The sequence below is a fragment of the Eschrichtius robustus genome, chromosome 14 (assembly GCF_028021215.1).
Source record: "Eschrichtius robustus isolate mEscRob2 chromosome 14, mEscRob2.pri, whole genome shotgun sequence".
NCBI lineage: Eukaryota > Metazoa > Chordata > Mammalia > Artiodactyla > Eschrichtiidae > Eschrichtius > Eschrichtius robustus.
Window position 1 is genome coordinate 40,132,314 of NC_090837.1, and position 18,434 is coordinate 40,150,747.

At 37.0% G+C, this 18,434-nt stretch overlaps 1 protein-coding gene across 1 annotated transcript in view; it reads left to right on the forward strand.

Annotated features, from left to right (window-relative positions):
- Nucleotides 1-18,434, forward strand: part of RBBP8 (RB binding protein 8, endonuclease) — an 81,492-nt gene that overhangs the window by 36,791 nt on the left and 26,267 nt on the right. Inside the window, exons 7-10 of the mRNA XM_068563228.1 lie at nt 10,227-10,402; nt 12,335-12,439; nt 16,396-16,481; nt 17,999-18,108. Of these exons, the coding sequence (XP_068419329.1) occupies nt 10,227-10,402; nt 12,335-12,439; nt 16,396-16,481; nt 17,999-18,108 (477 nt within the window). The remainder of the gene's footprint in view (nt 1-10,226; nt 10,403-12,334; nt 12,440-16,395; nt 16,482-17,998; nt 18,109-18,434) is intronic.

Below are 18,434 nucleotides of genomic sequence, written 5' to 3' on the forward strand. Positions count from 1 at the left end.
TTATTTCTCATAATAAAAATAATAACTTTTATCTTGTGTTCCAGTTACTCTTCTTTGTGTTTTATGTTTATTATTTCTAATCCTCACTGTGACTCTTCAAGGTAGTTTTATTATCTTTACTTTATAGATGAGGAATCCACATCTTAAAGAAGTCAAGTAACTTGCCATGGTCTCACAACTAGTAGATAATGAGACATCACTCAGAACCCCATCTTCTGACTTAAAAGCCTCTGTTCTTTCCATTATTTGACAGCGTCTCAAAAAAAGAATCTGTTTTTCTGGGTCTAGTCTGATGCCAAGAAGAGTTATGGCCAGTTCTTAGTTCCCATTTATGTAAAGCTTATATAATATTTTTTAAAAGTTAGGATTCAGGATAGTGTTAATGGTTTATAGGGTTTTAAAGACTCTGTTGCATCTGAGTGGACATCTACAAAAACTTTGCTAAACTATGTAGACGTAACATTATTTTGGCTTACGAGTAGTTACTGTCTTATGGATAAACACATATCACAAGTGGAATTAACATCTTTATCATATCAGTATATTTTTAAGTAGTGGATGTCCAGTAGGATTTTGATATTTCTCCCATGTTATCATGAATATTGGTCCAATATTCAGCCCACTGAATATTCGTAGCCAAAGAGAATTTTGAGGGGGGATAATAGATGAGGAAAGAAGGCTGTCAGGCCAGATGGAGGTTATCAAACGTGTGTATGAAAATGTCAACCCTTTCTCATTTTACTCATGCTGCATATTGAAGTGAAGCTAGAACACAAATTCACAGTCTTTTCTATATGATTCCAAAACACAAAAGTTTTTTTTTTTTTGAAAAGTTACAACCTAATCTCACTTCAATTGACAAGATACTTTTTATTATAGTCATTATTTGTCCCACTTCCTGTGAGCATTCCTATGCTTCACTGTGATAATATCAGTGTGTTTGACTACAGGATGATACCTGAGGCTCCACTGGAGGTGTTTTGTAACAAGCTGTATATGCTCTGCATCACCCTTCATTTTTTTTTTAATAGATCTTTATTGAAGTATAATTGCTTCACAATACTGTGTTAGTTTCTCTTGTACAACAAAGTGAATCAGCCATGTGCATATATATATCCCCATATCCCCTCCTTCTTGAGCATCCCTCCCACCCTCCCTATCCCACCTCTCTAGGTCATCACAAAGCACCAAGCTTATCTCCCTGTGCTATGCTGCTGCTTCCCACTAGCTATCTATTTTACATTTGGTAGTGTATATATGTCCATGCTACTCTCACATCGCCCCAGCTTCCCCCTCCCCCACTGTGTCCTCAAGTCCATTCTCTATGTCTACGTCTTTATTCCTGCCCTGCCACTAGGTTCATCAGTACCATTTCTTTTTTTTTTTTTTTTTTTTTAAGATACCGTATATATGTGTTAGCATACAGTATTTGTTTTTCTCTTTCTGACTTAACTTCACTCTGTATGACAGACTCTAGGTCCATCCACCTCACTACAAATAACTCAATTTCGTTTCTTTTTATGGCTGAGTAATATTCCATTGTATATATGTACCACATCTTCTTTATCCATTCATCTCTTGATGGACATTTAGGTTGGTTCCATGTCCTGGCTATTGTAAATAGTGCTGCAGTGAACATTGTGGTACATGTCTCTTTTTGAATTATGGTTTTCTCACGGTATATGCCCAGTAGTGGGATTGCTGGGTCATATGGCAGTTCTATTTTTAGTTTTTTAAGGAACCTCCATACAGTTCTCCATAGTGGTTGTATCAGTTTACACTCCCACCAACAGTGCAGGAGGGTTCGTTTTTCACTACACCATTTCCAGCATTTATTGTTTGTAGACTTTTTGATAATGGCCATTCTGACTGGTGTGAGGTGATACCTCATTGTAGTTTTGATTTGCATTTCTCTACTAATTAGTGATGTTGAGCATCTTTTCATGTGCCTCTTGGCCATCTGTATGTCTTCTTTGGTGAAATGTCTGTTCAGCTCTTCCACCCATTTTTTAATTGAATTGTTTGTTTTTTTGATATTGAGCTCCATGAGCTGTTTATATATTTTGGAGATTAATCCTTTATCCATTGATTCGTTTGCAAATATTTTCTCCCATTCTGAGGGTTGTCTTTTCATCTTGTTTATAGTTTCCTTTGCTGTGCAAAAGCTTTTAAGTTTAATTAGGTCCCATTTGTTTATTTTTGTTCTTATTTCCATTACTGTAGGAGGTGGGTCAAAAAAGATCTTGCTGTGGTTTATGTCAAAGAATGTTTTTCCTATGTTTTCCTCTAAGAGTTTTATAGTGTCTGGTCTTACATTTAGACCTTTAATCCATTTGGAGTTTATTTTTGTGTATGGTGTTAGGGAGTGTTCTAATTTCATTCTTTTACATGTAGCTGTCCAGTTTTCCCAGCACCACTTATTGAAGAGGCTGTCATTTCTCCATTGTATGTTCTTGCCTCCATTGTCGTAAATTAGGTGACCATATGTGTGTGTGTTTATCTCTGGGCTTTCTATCCTGTACCATTGATTTATATTTCTGTGTTTGTGCCAGTACCATACTGTCTTGATTACTGTAGCTTTGTGGTATAGTTTGAAGTCGGGGAGCCTGATCCCTCCAGCTCCGTTTTTCTTTCTCAAGATTGCTTTGGCTGTTCGGGGTCTTTTCTGTTTCCATACAAATTGTAAAACTTTTTGTTCTAATTCTGTAAATAATGCCATTGGTAGTTTGATAGGGATTGCATTGAATCTGTATATTGCTTTGGGTAGTATTGACATTTTCACAGTATTGATTCTTCCAATCCAAGAGCATGGTATATTTCTCCATCTGTTTATGTCATCTTTGATTTCTTTCATCAGTGTTTTATAGTTTTCTGAGTACATGCCTTTCACCTCCTTAGGTAAGTTTATTCCTAGGTATTTTATTCTTTCTGTTGCGTTGGTAAATGGGATTGTTTCCTTAATTTCTCTTTCTGATTTTTCGTTGTTAGTGTATAGGAATGCCAGAGATTTCTGTTCATTAATTTTGTATGCTGCTACTCTACCAAATTCATTGATTAGTTCTAGTAGTTTTCTGGTGGCATCTTTAGGATTTTCTATGTATAGTATCGTGTCATCTGCAAACAATGACAGTTCTACTTCTTCTTTTCCAATTTGTATTCCTTTTATTTCTTTTTCTTCTCTGATTGCCGTGGCTAGGATTTCCAAAACTGTGTTGAGTAAGAGTGGCGAGTGTGGCCATCCTTGTCTTGTTCCTGATCTTAGTGGAAATGCTTTCAGTTTTTCACCATTGAGAATGATGTTTGCTGTGGGTTTGTCATATATGGCCTTTATTATGTTGAGGTAGGTTCCCTCTATGCCCATTTTCTGAGAGTTTTTATCATAAATGGGTATTGAATTTTGTCAAAAGCTTTTTCTGCATCTGTTGAGATGATCATATGGTTTTTATTCCTTAATTTGTTAATATGGTGTATCACACTGATTGATTTGCGCATATTGAAGAATCCTTGCATCCCTGGGATAAATCCCACTTGATCATGGTGTATGATCCTTTTAATATGTTGTTGGATTCTGTTTGCTAGCATTTTGTCCAGGATTTTTGCATCTATGTTCATCAGTGGTACTGATCTATAATTTTCTTTTTTTGTGATATCTTTTTCTGGTTTTGGTATCAGGATGATGGTGGCTTCATAGAATGAATTTGGGAGTGTTCCTCCCTCTGCAATTTTTTGGAAGAGTTTGAGAAGGATGGGTGTTAGCTCTTCTCTAAATGTTTGATAGAATTCACCTGTGAAGCCATCTGGTCCTAGACTTGTTTGTTGGAAGAGTTTTAATCACAGTTTCAATGTCATTACTTGTGATAGGTCTGTTTATATTTTCTAATTCTTCTTGGTTCAGTCTTGGAAAATTGCACGTTTCCAAGAATTTGCCCATTTCTTCATGGTTGTCCATTTTATTGGCATATAGTTTTTTGTAGTAATCTCTTATAATCCTTTGTATTTCTGCAGTGTCAGTTGTGATTTCTCCTTTTTCATTTCTAATTTGATTGATTTGTGTCCTCTCCCTTTTTTTCTTGATGAGTCTGGCTAAGGGTTTATCAACTTGTTTATCTTCTCAAAGAACCAGCTTTTAGTTGTATTGATCTTTGCAATTGTTTTCTTCATTTCCATTTCATTTATTTCTGCTCTGATCTTTATGATTTCTTTCCTTCTACTGACTTTGGGTTTTCTTTGTTCTTCTTTCTCTAGTTGCTTTAGGTGTACCCTTCATTTTTAAAAAACTGAATTCTGAATCACATCTGGTTCCAAAGATTTCAGATAAGTGGTGGTTGACCTACATTAATTTATGTTCTGTGAATTAATTTTGCGCATGTAGCTTATGGTATTTTGAACACATCAGCCCTGATATTTATGAATTCCAAAGATAAATAAGATAACTAGTCTGTAGAGATTATACAGAATTAGATGGGTGAATGCCTCCAAAACCAAGGTTATAAAGTGAATTGTAACTAGATAATGTCATTTGCTTGGTCAACTGTGAATTCTAATTTGTTCAGAATTAGTTTATTTTTAGTGTTCTCAAATTCACAGATTTTTCTGTTGAAGCTCATTGATACATTAGAAAAGAAGTAAAAGCTGAAGTTTGTAATAACAGTGAAGATCAGTCATATAGATGAGCTCAGGGCATGTATGTTTTATTTAGTACATGGCCTTAGTCAGAACAGTTTAGGAGGTAATCTGTTGTGTCTTTCAGTTCTCTCCTGAAATTTAAGATAGTTATTCTCATAAGCCAACTTCTTTTACAGCTTGTTCTCCTCAAATTCCCTTTCGCTTTCAGTCAGAAAAAAAAATAACAAGTATTATCTTGCCTGAAATTTCCCTGAACTTTAGAAAAAGTATTATTTTATTTATACTTGTTAAATGCAGTAATTCTGACTCACCTAATCTGGGTTTGGTGTAACAGATACCTTCCTTTTTTGTTGTTGTTTTTGTCTTGTTTTGTTTGGCTGCATTGGGTCTTTGTCGCTGCACGTGGGCTTTCTCTAGTTGTGGCAAGCAGGAGCTACTCTTCGTTGCGGTGCGCGGGCTTCTCATTGCGGTGGCTTCTCTTGTTGCAGAGCACGGGCTCTAGGCGTGCGGGCTTCAGTAGTTGCAGCACGTGGGCTCAGTAGTTGCAGCACGTGGGCTCAGTAGTTGCGGCACGTGGGCTCAGTAGTTGGGGCGCACGGGCTTAGTTGCTCTGCAGCATGTGGGATCTTCGCAGACCAGGGATCAAACCCACGTCCCCTGCATTGGCAGGCAGATTCTTAACCATTGCGCCACCAGGGAAGTCCCACAGAGACCTTTTATGGTAGGACATTTGTTTAGTGACACTATAGTAAGAAATTATTCAGAAAAAAATTTGCTGTTATAAAGTTCAAAGTATATACTCAGCTGTACCAGTCACAGAAAGCAAGTAATTAAATAAGCTAAGTGTTGAGGTCATGACTTGTTTTGGGGAATGGATGAGCTGGATGTGAAAGTTAAAGGAGTCTTCTTTTTTGTTTGTTTGTTTTTTAAAACCCAAGTCCTCGACAGTGAAAGCACAGAGTCCTAATCACTGGACTGCCAGGGAGTTCCCTCAGTGCTCTCTTTTAAATTGAATTCCTTGTATAACTTCTTTAACAAATAGCCATTGTTTGAATACCTGTTATACAGGTTCACTGTGTCCCAAGCCTATTTAATTTTAACGAGATTATACTGTTAAAAGTTCTAAGTTTGGGTAGAAATCACTGCACAGAGTGATATTTGTTGATTCTGATTTTTGCCTTCTGGGACCATCTGGAACAAGTTTACCCCCCCCCCCCGCCCCCCGCCTTCTATTTGATGGCCCTTTGTTTACATGAAGACAGGGTACGGGGCCCTCCTGAGTCTTAATTGTAAATAGGTAAATATACAGAGTAGATATTCTCTATTCATTAACTGTTCTTTGTGAGACATTACTTCAAGACTCTTTAAATTATCATTTCTCAAAAAACAAATTATCATTTCTCTTTAATGTTTCAGTTTGTCAATATTTTAATTAATTCAGTTGTCTTCTAGGTATAGTCTGACCAGTAGAGCAATACTGCTCCCTCCATTTTTCTGTATCTTTTTACTTATATTAATGTGGTCAAAACATACATACATTACTGGTGGTTCCTTACCGGGTTTACTGCTAACTAGAACCTCTAAGTCAAAGTCTTCCCTATGGCTTTATAGTAGTTGTTATGGAAACCTTATATCAAAGGAGTCTTCATTGTAAGGTAAAGAGCACTATTGATTAAATACTATTTTCTGGGCATCACATTACATTTTTACATATATTATTTCTTTCTCACGACTTTCCCACAAAAATGAAGTAGGAAAGTACAGTACTGTATCTACTTTAATAGAGGCTCAGAAAGGTTAACTAACTTACCCAGTGTGACTAGTAAATGTCAGATGCAGGATTTGAACCCAGGTCTACCTCAACTTCAGAATTTTTAAACTCTTTGTATAGTTTTGTGCTAAAACAGCCTTAGAAGGTTACCTGCATGGTGTCACCCTGCGTAGGTGGATTCCCTGTCTTCTGACTCACTTCAGTGAGGCTTTTTATCTTGCATTTATCCTGTTCTATTTCATTTTGTTAGATTTGGCCCATTATTCCAACCTCTGGGGGTCTTTCGTATGTTGATTTTTTTTCCTACCATGTATTAGGTTAGCTTTTATTCTCAACTTTGTGTCTTCCACAAATTCAATGAATTTGCCCTCAGCGCCCTCATCAAAATCAGTAATAAACGTTGAATAAAACCTGCCTGAGGATGGAGCCCTGAGGCATACTTCCGCAGGTTTCCTCATCGATATAATTCTTTGTCTGATGGTGTTCAGTCAGTTTGGAGTCTGTCTTTCTCTATTAGTACCAAGTTTGTATTTCTCCCTTTTGTTTACAGTGAGAAGATATCAAGAGAGTCACTGTCAGATGCCTTCCTGAGAGCGAGATATGCAGTAGAGCATTCCTCAGAAAACTGGCTTAATAACCCTGTTTTTAAAAATTAGTCTTATTTGAATTATTCATATAATAAACTGGTTCCAAGAAAGCAGGGTATCAGACTCATTAGTGTATATTTCAGGGAACCCTCTTTTTTGAAAATCAGAATGTTTAAGTTAACCTGATAGCTGTAACTACATTAAATTTAAATTATATTTTAACTGGAAGTGTAAGTTTTTGGAGGAGGAGAAAAGCTTGAATATTAACAGCTTTTTTACAGACTCATTATGAAGGGAGACCCTGGATCCTTACAGCTCTTAGAAAAATGAACAACTAAAATTGTTTTGACAGGAATTTAAGGGGAGGCTCTCAGGCCGTTAGAAAGAAAAGTGGAAGGAGAAAGATGGCCAATGTACATAATTAACCTAAAGCTGTGGCATAAAATTTTAACTTTTCTCAGAAAATCAGAATGAGACCTAATGCTTTAAAGAAGAAACTTGGTTAACACATGGAAAGTTGTTTTGTTTTGTTTTTTTTCTTTTTCTTTTATGACAAAGGACAAAGGAGGACAAAGCCAGCACAAACGTTTACTTAGTTTGGACACCTCTAGTTAGAGCTGGTTTTGTGTGTGTGTGTGTGTTTGTATGTTTTTTCTTTTTGTGATCCCAGCTACTTCTAGATTGACTCTGCCAGGAAATCAGTTTCTTCTAGTGACTCATTCATGTTTCAGGTTGAATTTTTATGACTTAATAGGCAGGTAGCCTGTGATGTGATTAATTAGAGTGAGGTCAGATAGATTTCATACTCCATTAATTTGTAAGGGTTTCTCGTATGACTTTAGTTTACTTTGTTTTTTCCAGAATAAGATGGTAGAATTGTAGGTAGAGATTAGATATTAGCTCTAAAGATTTTACTCAGTATAGAGTATAGGATTATAGACCACAAATAATATTCATATTATCTAGGAAATTAAGATACAAATCCATTAGGAAAAATTAATCTCTTTTAATTAAAAAAAATCTCTGTTGGTCATAATTTATAAAAATCTCATTATTCTTTGTTTGAAATATGTAGTATTACAAATTGATATGAGTATATTAGGACAGACTGGTTTTGTCATGTAAAGCCTAAATGCCTGACAGACTGATAAAAATTGGTGGCAAATAAGGTCAGTGATGGCTTGACATGGGAAAGGCAGTTGAGTTAAAGTGAATTAACTTTATTTTACTCAATACCCACAGTTCAGTCTGAACCCAGTCTTTAGGTGCCTTCGGGCCTGAATTGAATTGGGCAAGAACATATGCCTAGATCAGCACAAATTTATTTTTCTAGTGAAATCTGGGAACCTCTCATATTCATTCATTCAATAAATATTTATTGGGCATGTACCAAGTACCCACTATTGCACACACTTGTGATGTATCAATGAATCAAAAAGGTCCTTATCCTCTTAGAGCTTACTTTCTGGCTGGTGAGCAATAGACAAATCAATTATGTACTATGTTAGAAAGCAGTAACTGCTATGGATAAAGTAACAGCAGAATAACAAGGAACCAGAGTACTAGGGTGTGGGAAGGGGGTTGCAGTTTTAAATAGCATGTTCAAGGCAGGCATTGACGAGAAGGCAAACACTTGAAGAAGATGAGGTAGTTAGCCATGTGAAATCTGGGGATGAGCATTCCAAGCAGATGGAACAGCTGGAGCAAAGAACATAAAGTAGGGGTGTGCCTGGTGTGTTTGAGGAGCCTCGGGGAAGCGAGGGTGGCTGGAGTAGAATGTAATAGGAGAGGAGTCAGAGGTAATGGGGGAGGGGGATGATCAGATCAATCATTATAAGGAGTTTGGCTTGTGTTTTCAGTGAAGTGGGGAGATGTGGCAGGTTTTAATCAGAAGAGTGACATGATATGACGTAAGTTTTAATAAGACTGTTCTGACTGATGTGTTGAGAGTACTGTGAGCGTGGATAGAAGCAGAAGTAGAAATTCAAAGTCTGAGTCCTACTTGTAGTCAGTCATCAGTCCCATGGTCTACACCAAGGATAACAGTGTTGTCCTGGGAGTCTGGCTGCCAGGGTTTAGGTCCTGCTTCTGTTAAACGTTTTTATTTTATTTTATTTTTTATAAATTTATTTATTTATTTTTGGCTGCATTGGGTCTTCGTTGCTGTGCGTGGGCTTTCTCTAGTTGGGTTGAGGCGGGGCTGCTCTTCATTGTGGTGCACGGACTTCTCATTGTGGTGGCTTCTCTTGTTGTAGAGCATGGGCTCTAGGCACTTGAGCTTCAGTAGTTGTGGCTCACAGGTTCTAGAGCACAGGCTCAGTAGTTGTGGTGCAGGTACTTAGTTGCTCTGCAGCATGTGGGATCTTCCTAGACCAGGGCTTGAACCCGTGTCCCATGCATTGGCAGGCAGATTCTCAACCACTGCGCCACCAGGGAAGCCCTTACTATTTTATTTTAGTAAGTGATTTAACCTCTGTGTCTGTATTTTGTTTGTAAAATGAGAGTAATAATGATAATACCTTATACTTAAACTGATACATGTAACGCTTTGAACAGTGCCTGCCAGTGTAAACCTGCAACAAATGTTGGTGTTACCAGTGTTAGTATTATTTATCACCCTGAATTTGTCATTTGCCAAGTCTCGTTGATTCTGTTGCCACAGTGTTTAACACTGGTCCCTTCCTTTCCATACCTATCTTCAGAATTCCAGTTCAAACCCAGAGAAGCTCCTGCCTGAACTATTACAGCCACTACTTCCTTTCTTTCTGTCCCAGTCAATCTTGCACAGTCTTGCTGCTAGATTGTCACATTACTTCCATGCTCTAAAACCTTAATTCCTTTCCTCTTGCTTTCTAAATTATGTGTGCACTTAGTCGAGGCTCTCCTTCATGTAGTTCCAGCTTGTCTTTCTCTAACACAAGTACACATTACTGCCAGCCTTTACTCAAACTTGGAGGATCCTCTGCTGATTTTCTCTGCCATTTGAAATTCTTTTAATTTCACCTCAAGTACCACCAACTACACTTTCTACTTCACTTCTCACAGTAATATTCCCCACCTGGTACTCTAGTCATGTGAGTACTTCTCTAATCCTTGTATTTAGACTTGGAACATCAGATGCAAGGAATTATATCTCCTACAGCTTCATACCTGTGTTCTGCTGTCACTCATACCATATGCTAGATGTTTTAATAAACATTTATCAAACTAATTTTCATTCAGTTGTCCTTATTTTTCTCTAGGAATGATCAACCACATCAAGCAACCGATCTTGAAACTGAGGAAGATGTTATTCCAGATTCACCAATAACAACCTTTTCATTTTCTGGCGCTAACCGACTACGAAGGAAGGAGAACCTCCACGTCCGATACGTAGAACAAACACATACTAAACTGGAGCACTCTGGGTGTGCACATGGTGAGGATTGGAGTTGTAGTTTAGTTACCTGATTCTGTTTAAAAAAAAAAAGTATTCATCGATTGTTAGGAAGATAGTCATTTTTCAGGTAGCTTACGTTATTACAACTGTAAGTTTAACTTCCATTAGTGAAGTGACTGGGAAGGCATCTACTGCCCGTATTATGTATCGATGTGTGTTGCTTATCTGAATATGTAAACACTCAGCATTTTACAAAGGTGGTGAATAGTTTTTTCCCTTTTTTCTTTTTATTTAAAAACTATTCCTGTGTGTATATATCTGAGTGGGATACATGGAAAGAGGAGATATCCTAACATTAAGTTCCACCTACTGTGTGCTGGTTATCATGCTGATTTGAATACATTATTACTGTGTTTTAATCCTCATGACAGGTTTGAGGTAGCTACTAGCACCTTCGTTTTATAGATGAGGAAAGATTTGCTCTTTAGAGGGGTTAAGTAACCTGTCAAGTAAGTAGATGAGTCAAAATTCAAATATAGATCTTCCTGGCTCTAAACTTTTGTACTTTCCAAGTCTTATCCACAGCTACTCCCACCAACGCTTTAACTAGCTATTTTTATTTTTTATAATATGTAGCACTTGGTGGTAAATCAAGAAATGGCTTTATAATGTATCTACTTCGTGGCTTGTCAGTGGCATATTTCTAATTCCAGGCCAGTTTACCATTTCTCCTAAATGCTTTGGAACTACCTTTTCACATAGTCCTGAAATTTATCCTGTGACGTGATACAGTGCTTATTCCTTTTAATATTAATCTAAAAGTAAATATTTCTAAAACTTTCATCTTAACCTAAACTGTTTGTAACAAGGAAAGCATTTGAGGGGAAGGAGTATGCACAGTCTTAGAGATATCTTTCTAATGCAAATAAATTGTTGACAGTAGCTATGCCTTTTAAAGAAACAGTAGATCTTAATCTTTGATACTGGAAAATTGACACAGTTTTCCCCCATTTTATATGAGCTTGCATCACCATCTAGTGGAAAACAAAAGAATTGTTAAAAATCTTACACGTAATTAGCTAAATTAAAATGTAAGATCATGGATTTAGAATGAACATTTGTGGGCCTTTTAGTCTGGTATCAGATAGAACATGAATCACTACAGATAAGCATCGGCATAATTTAGATCATGTTTAAATCCATCTGAAAGAATATCCAGAAAAACAAATCACAGCAATTTTCTTTTTTAGGAAAAGTCGTCTTTTGTATCTAGTAAAATGCTCTTGGTTTATTTCTTCATTGTATGAGAATAACCTGTAACTATTTAAAACTTTGTCAGTTTTAATCTTGTTCTGATCATTTTTACTTGGAATATGAAATTCTGCTTTTAAAATATGCTTTTGAGCCATGCAAATTATGTTAAAACTAATTTAATGACTAGTTACTCCTTTTCTCTTTCTAACCACCCATGCTTGTTTATTTTTACATGTATACTGCTTTTTAATGATAATTTCTAGTTATAATTAGTAAAAGTCTATTTCCCCTTACTTTGTCCTTCTTTTGGTTTTCTTTGAATTAAACCCTTAAATAGTGGAATGATTTCTGATAAAGCATGTTTCAGCTTTCCTTCCAGAAAATGAAAACTCTAAAACAAAGATTGAAAAAGCTGTATGATGCAATATTCATTTCAGATGAACCTACTGATTTGCAATGATACACAAGGAAAAGATACATTAAAATATTACAACTCTAGAAGGCTTAGGTCAGAAGGATTTATCTGTTCCAGTCCTCTCTACCCCACTGTCCTAACTTCCAACTTTGTTTCTCAGTGAAACTAAAGGAATAACCTTTTTAGAATATTAGTTACGTCAATAAAATGCACTTCTAGTGCATTTAAAGATAGATTTGTATTGGCTTATCATCTTTCATGATTGATTGTTTATATGTAATCTCTCTTCTTTTTTCCCTTAGAATTGAGAAAAGTACCAAAGTCTTCAACTCATCCACAACATAAACATAATGAATGTGAAATTCTAGTGGCTGACACTTATGATCAGAGTCAAGCTCCAGTGGCTAGTAAGCAAGATACTGAGATTACTTTATAAGTTTAAAATTGGTGGACAAGAGTGACCATCTGAATTAGACGACATTTTAAAATATTTTCCATATAATTTTGTTTGTATTATTTGTTGTTTAGCAGTCTTTTTCATATTGGAATGTAATGTTATCCTGTTATTAATTCATATTAATATCCCTATCCACATTAATTATAATTGCTAGTAATTTTAAGTAAATAAGGCTTTACTGTGGTTTACTCATTCATTCAGCAAATATTTGAATGCCTAATGTATACCGGGCACTAAACAAAACAAAATCTTTAACCTCATCGAGCTTACAATCTAGTTGGGGAAGAGAGAAAATAAATATATGTCAGATGGATCAGGGGCTCTGAAGAAAAATAAAGCAGGGTAAGAAGAGATACTAGAAAGCCTCACTTTAAAAGCAACATTTGAGCAGAGACTGAGGGAAGCAAGTGAGTCGTGTGGATTTCCGGGGCAAGGGCATTCCAGGTGGAGAAGTCAGTGAACACAAAGGCCTTGAGGTGAGGGTGCTCTTTGGTTTGACTGAGGAACACTAAGGAGCCCTGTGTGGCTGGGGCGGAGTGAGTGAAAGGGAGATTGGTTTGGGCAACTCTGTTCTTCAGAGTTGCTATTTGCTAAGAGGAGAGAGACGGAGCAGGAGGTTTGCAGGGTGGCTGAGGGTAGGGGTTTGGTTTTGAGGATATTTTGTTTTCAGATGCCGGGTAGACATTCAGGTAAAGATTTTGGATGGGTAGGTGGGTGTGAATGTAGAGAAGTCTAGCATAGAGATACAAATGGAAGTTGTTAGCATGTAGGTGGTGTCTGAAGCCACGAGACTGGATGAGATCGCCAAGCAAGTGAGTGAAGATGGGAAAGAGATATTCCAGTACTTAGCCCTGAGGCACTCCATTATGTAAAGGAGTGATTCTCAGCTTTTTTTTATTATCACTCCCACCTGGCCTTTTTAGACCCCCCCCTCCCCATCACTTCCCCCATGGGATTTTAATACTGCAGATACACTGTATTGAGTGTATGTTTCTCTGTCTCATACATAAAAAGATTTTTCTGCCCCCCAAGAACCATTTTCACCTCCTCGGAGGCAGTATCGCAGCTGTTGGGATGGTGATTTAGAGATTGTGAAAATGAGGAACAACCAAGTAGCCAGAGAAGGAGCTGCCAGTGAGATAGGAGAACCAAGATAAAGTGGCGTCCTTTAAACCAAGAGAGAAAGGAGGGAGTGGTCACTGTGGAGAACAGTGCTGATAGGTCGCAGAAGATGAAGACTGAGAATTGACCGTTGGATTTGGTCCCCTGGGGATCATTGAGTGTTTAACTCTTAATGAGAATTGTTAAAGTGTAGGGGTGATCACCTAGACTATCATGTTCAAGAGAACGGGAAGGAGCACTTGTGAACAAGTCCTTCAGGGCCTTTTTGTGGTGAAGAGGGAAGGGAGAATGGACAGTGACTAAAGAGAAACATGGGTCCAGGGAGGATTTTAAAAGATGGACTATTATAGCATATTCAGCATGTTTTTATGCTGATGGAATGATCTTGTAAAGAGAGAAATGAGTAATTCTGGAGAAAGAGGGAACAATTGCTAGATCCTTGAAAAAGTGAGAGGAGATGAAATGCAGAGCACAAGTGGAAGGACTGGCCATGGTTAATCACTTACCATTTTATATTAGTACAGAGCCTATACTGTGAAAGCTACAAATCATTTTATATTAGTGTACATATGTTTGTGTGCATGTGTATAGACAGACTGTCAGGCAAAGGCTGCAGGGGATGTTAGACTGTGTCAGAACCTTGCTTCTCAGCACTCGGGAGCCCGTTTTCTTCTGCTGCTGCCAGAACTTTACTCCATCAGTTGTTCTCTTATCCTGTATCTCCAGCTTCTCTGCAGGTTCTTTCTTTTCAACATAAACATACATGTTATCTTTTGTCTTTTAAAATAACCCCCTCTTAATTGTCTCCACTCTTAGCTAGAGCTTCTCTTCAAAGCTGAAAAAGCAGTCTGTGCTCAATTTCTCCTTTCTGTCAACTTCCATTCACTCCAGGAAGAAAAAGGGGTGCAGGGGAAGGGAGGAAGGAGGGCGGAAAAGAGGGAGAGGAAGCGGGGGAGAAAAGGGGACACATCCTCACACTCTCTTCTCTCACTCATTACATTGGAACTGCTCGGCAGTAGTCATCAGAGACCTCCTGGTTGTTAAATCTAGTGAATGCTTACCAGTCTTTATCTTACTTGACCTTTCTATGACATTTGACATTGCACACACTCTTTCTTGAAGTGGTGCCACTCTCCTGATTCTCTTACTTATTGTTCATTTTTCACCTTCCATTACTGGCTATTCTTTCTCCATCTGTCTTTTAAATGTCACTGTCCCCAGTATATATGATCCTTGGCCTATTCTGCTCTCATTTTCTGTTTCTGGAGGAATCTTCACTTAGAGTTAGTATTCTGCTACCACCTATATGATAATAAGTTGCAAATCTATCTCTTTCCAAGACTTCTCTCTTGAATTCCAAACTGATGTATCTGCCTGCTGTTGAACATCTATACCTGGATATCCTTCCACTTCAGCATGTCCAAAGTGAAGCTTTCTTGTCAGACCTGCTCATCCTTTTATTTATAGTCTCAGTGAATGACAGTTTACATACCTCTTTGAGTTGCCTAAATCAGAAAACTTCGAGTCATCTTAGATTCCTGCTTCTTCAACTCTCATATGTAAATAGTCTCCAAGTCTTATTGATTGCACCTCCTACACATCTGTCATGCACATTCTTCTGCACCCACATTATACTAGTTTGGGCCATCAGCATCTCTCATGAGACTCTTTTAGTAATCTAATTAGTCACTTTGCCTATTAGTGAGTGCTTCTTGTTCTGTCAGCCTGTCTGAATTACCTTTTTAGCCCAAATATTGCATCTGTCCTCCATTAAAAAACCCTTGGATATCTCTTCATTGCCTACAGGATAAATTTTAAATTCTTTAGCATAATCTGATCCCTTATCAACCTGTCTGCGCTCATGTCCTAACCACCATTATATCTTTTGCACTTTGATTTCCAGCAGTTGAACCACATGTAGTTGCCTGAACTGCAGTTTTGTTTCACATGTCGCACCTTCCACGTACCTAGAATCCTCTCTGCCCCCAGCCCAGTTTAATTCCTTTTTCTCTCAAGGGTCAGCTTAGTCATCACTTGGTGAGCTTTCCTTGATTTCTCAAGGCAGATTTAGGAGTCCTTGCTCTGTGTTTAAATCACCCCTTTTATTTACCTTTAAAGTTTATCACATTTTATTGCAGTTTTCTTTTTACCTTTCAACTATAGCAGCCCATAAGCTCCTTGAGGACAACAACCTTTTCTTTTCATAGCACAATGCCTGAAACATAGTATGTGCTACATAAATACTTGTTGACTTATTGAAACTCTGTGTACATAAAACTTTATAAAATATTTGAACACAGGTGAATTCTGTATAAATATGTGTTAGCTTAAAACTTGAAAATTATGCAGTGCTGAAAATCTCTCTGCACTGTGAGAGTTTTCATGAAGTGAAACTCTCATGAAAGAGTGTTTTCATGAAAGGTTACTATATAAATACGGTTTGATACTCATGCTGTGTCTTGTATCACAAGAAATCCATTTAATTATATGTTTTTTATGATTTTTTTTTTCCAGTGGCACTAAGAAAAATAATCTACCTGTTAACATTCAATTCATTTAGGAAAAATAGAAAACCTAGCTGAAAAAGTTTGGCAAGAGTAGATGCTAGATACCTGCAACTTATTGCAATTTATAGTAGATATTTTGAACTTTACGTAGAATTTTAAAAATTGTTCAGTGCCATTTTGTAAAGTGGTCCTTTGAGCTTTTTCTTTCCTTTTATGTATTTTTTCATACGTCTTGTTTCTACAATTGTATAATGTGTTGGTTTTTTTTTAAACTTAGATACACATGGAAAAAGCAGTTATCCTCCTGATAATTTAGCTACAGTTGTTGCTGAAACACTTGGACTTAGTGTTCAAGATGAGTCTGTAAGTAATTGTTTACTTTGGTGATAATATGAGTTAATTAGTGTCTTTTGAGGTCAGTTTTTAGAGAATTGAGCAAGAGAAAAATTATTTTATCCAAAGATTATTGGATAAAGGCCTAGAACAAAAATTGATGTGACTAGAAAGGCCCATTTATATTATTCACCCCAGGCAGTCGCAGAAATCTAGAATCTTTAGAATTATTGGGATATATAGGTTGTGGGTTGAATCAAAATTTATATGGCTTAGAGGATTTAGCAACCCTCTTCCCCATCCCCCTCTCCTCCCTACCCTGTTCCAACTAACAGAAGACTTTAAGAGAAGTCTTAAACCTTTAGGTTGATTTCAGAATTTATTGGATCTTTTCAACATCCTTTAAACCAGGCTTTGATTTGGAAGACAGGCTGAATTCTTGGATCTACTATAGATGCTTTAATTCATCTTTGTCCTTATAAATGCCAATCCAATTAGACCAAAGCTTTAGGGATTGAGTCAGAAATTGACCCCATGATTTTCTTTTTGTTATTTTAGTTCTTCCTTGCATCAGACACATTTACTTTTTTTCTTAATTGATCCCTAAAAAATGGAAACCTTGAATTCTTCAGTGTTAGGGAAGTTTCATTTTGGTACAGCTTTAAAACTATTCTTTTGCTTTAGTCAGTAAATGTATACATTGAATATACATTTAATATATGTAAATATATATTCAAACCATTGAATTGGTTTTTCACTGCATTTGAATTTTTTTTTTTTTTTTTTTTGGTCCTTTCTAGTTTTAAATCTCTCTTCAAGTGATGGTGGGTAGTTTTTACCCTTTGAACTTTAAATGTTTTAATGGTTTTTAAATTCCGTCCTGCCCATAAACCTGGCAAGTCAGTAGTTTAGACACCAAATCTAGTAAGGGAACTGATCTCTAAAGACCTGCTGCTCAAAGTGTGATCCACAGGCCGACAGCATCTGCATCCTTGGAGGTTTGTTAGAGAGAGAAAATCTCAAACCTAACCCCAGACCTACTGAAAGAGAACTTATATTTTCACAAGATCCTCAGTTGATCTGTATGCATGTTAAAGTTCGGGAAGCACGGCTCTCTAAAGGATCCTTTTAAATTTGTCTCCTATAAGTATAATCAGTCATCTCTATTCCCTTCCTCTAATCTAACTAATCTTGTTTTTTGGAATTGGCAACCACCAGTCTGCTTTCTGTCCTTGTGAATTTACCTATTCTGGATAATTCATATATAAATGGGATCATATATGTGGCTTTTGAGTCTGGCGTCTTTCGCTTAGCCTCATCCACATCATAACGTGTATCAGTATTTCATTCCTTTTTAAGAACAGATAATCTTGGGACTACCCTGGCAGTCCAGTGGTTAAGACTCCATGCTTCCACTGCAGGGGGCACGGGTTTGATCCCTGGTCAGGGAACTAAGATCCCGCATGCTGTGTGGCACGGCAAAAAAAAAAAAGAGAGAATTAATAATCTTCCATTGTATTTATGTACTTTATCTTTTATTATTGAAGGAATCTCGAGGTCCTATGAGCCCTCTTGGTGATGAGCTCTACCACTGTCTGGAAGGAGATCACAAAAAACCTTTTGAGGAATCTAGAAGAAATAGTGAAGATAGTTTAAGGTAATTTGGGGCACTTTGGTAAAAACTAATAAACTGTCGATGAAATGCCATTACAGTGAGTTCCATATATTTAAACTATTTCTCTCCCTCAGCTTGTTATTCTGGTTGTATTAATTTTTACTTAAAAAAATATTGCCCCCAGTTTATGACCAATTGAGGGCTTTTTGTGTTACTGTAGAGAGATGGATATTACTTTTAAATTCTTTCTGTACTTCTATCAAGGAGTACTTAAGAGGTCCCAGCCTTATCTCCTTTAAAGATCCAATCATCCCTTCTGGGTTTGTATTTTCAAAAACTGGACATTTTATGAAATCCATCATTAGTTC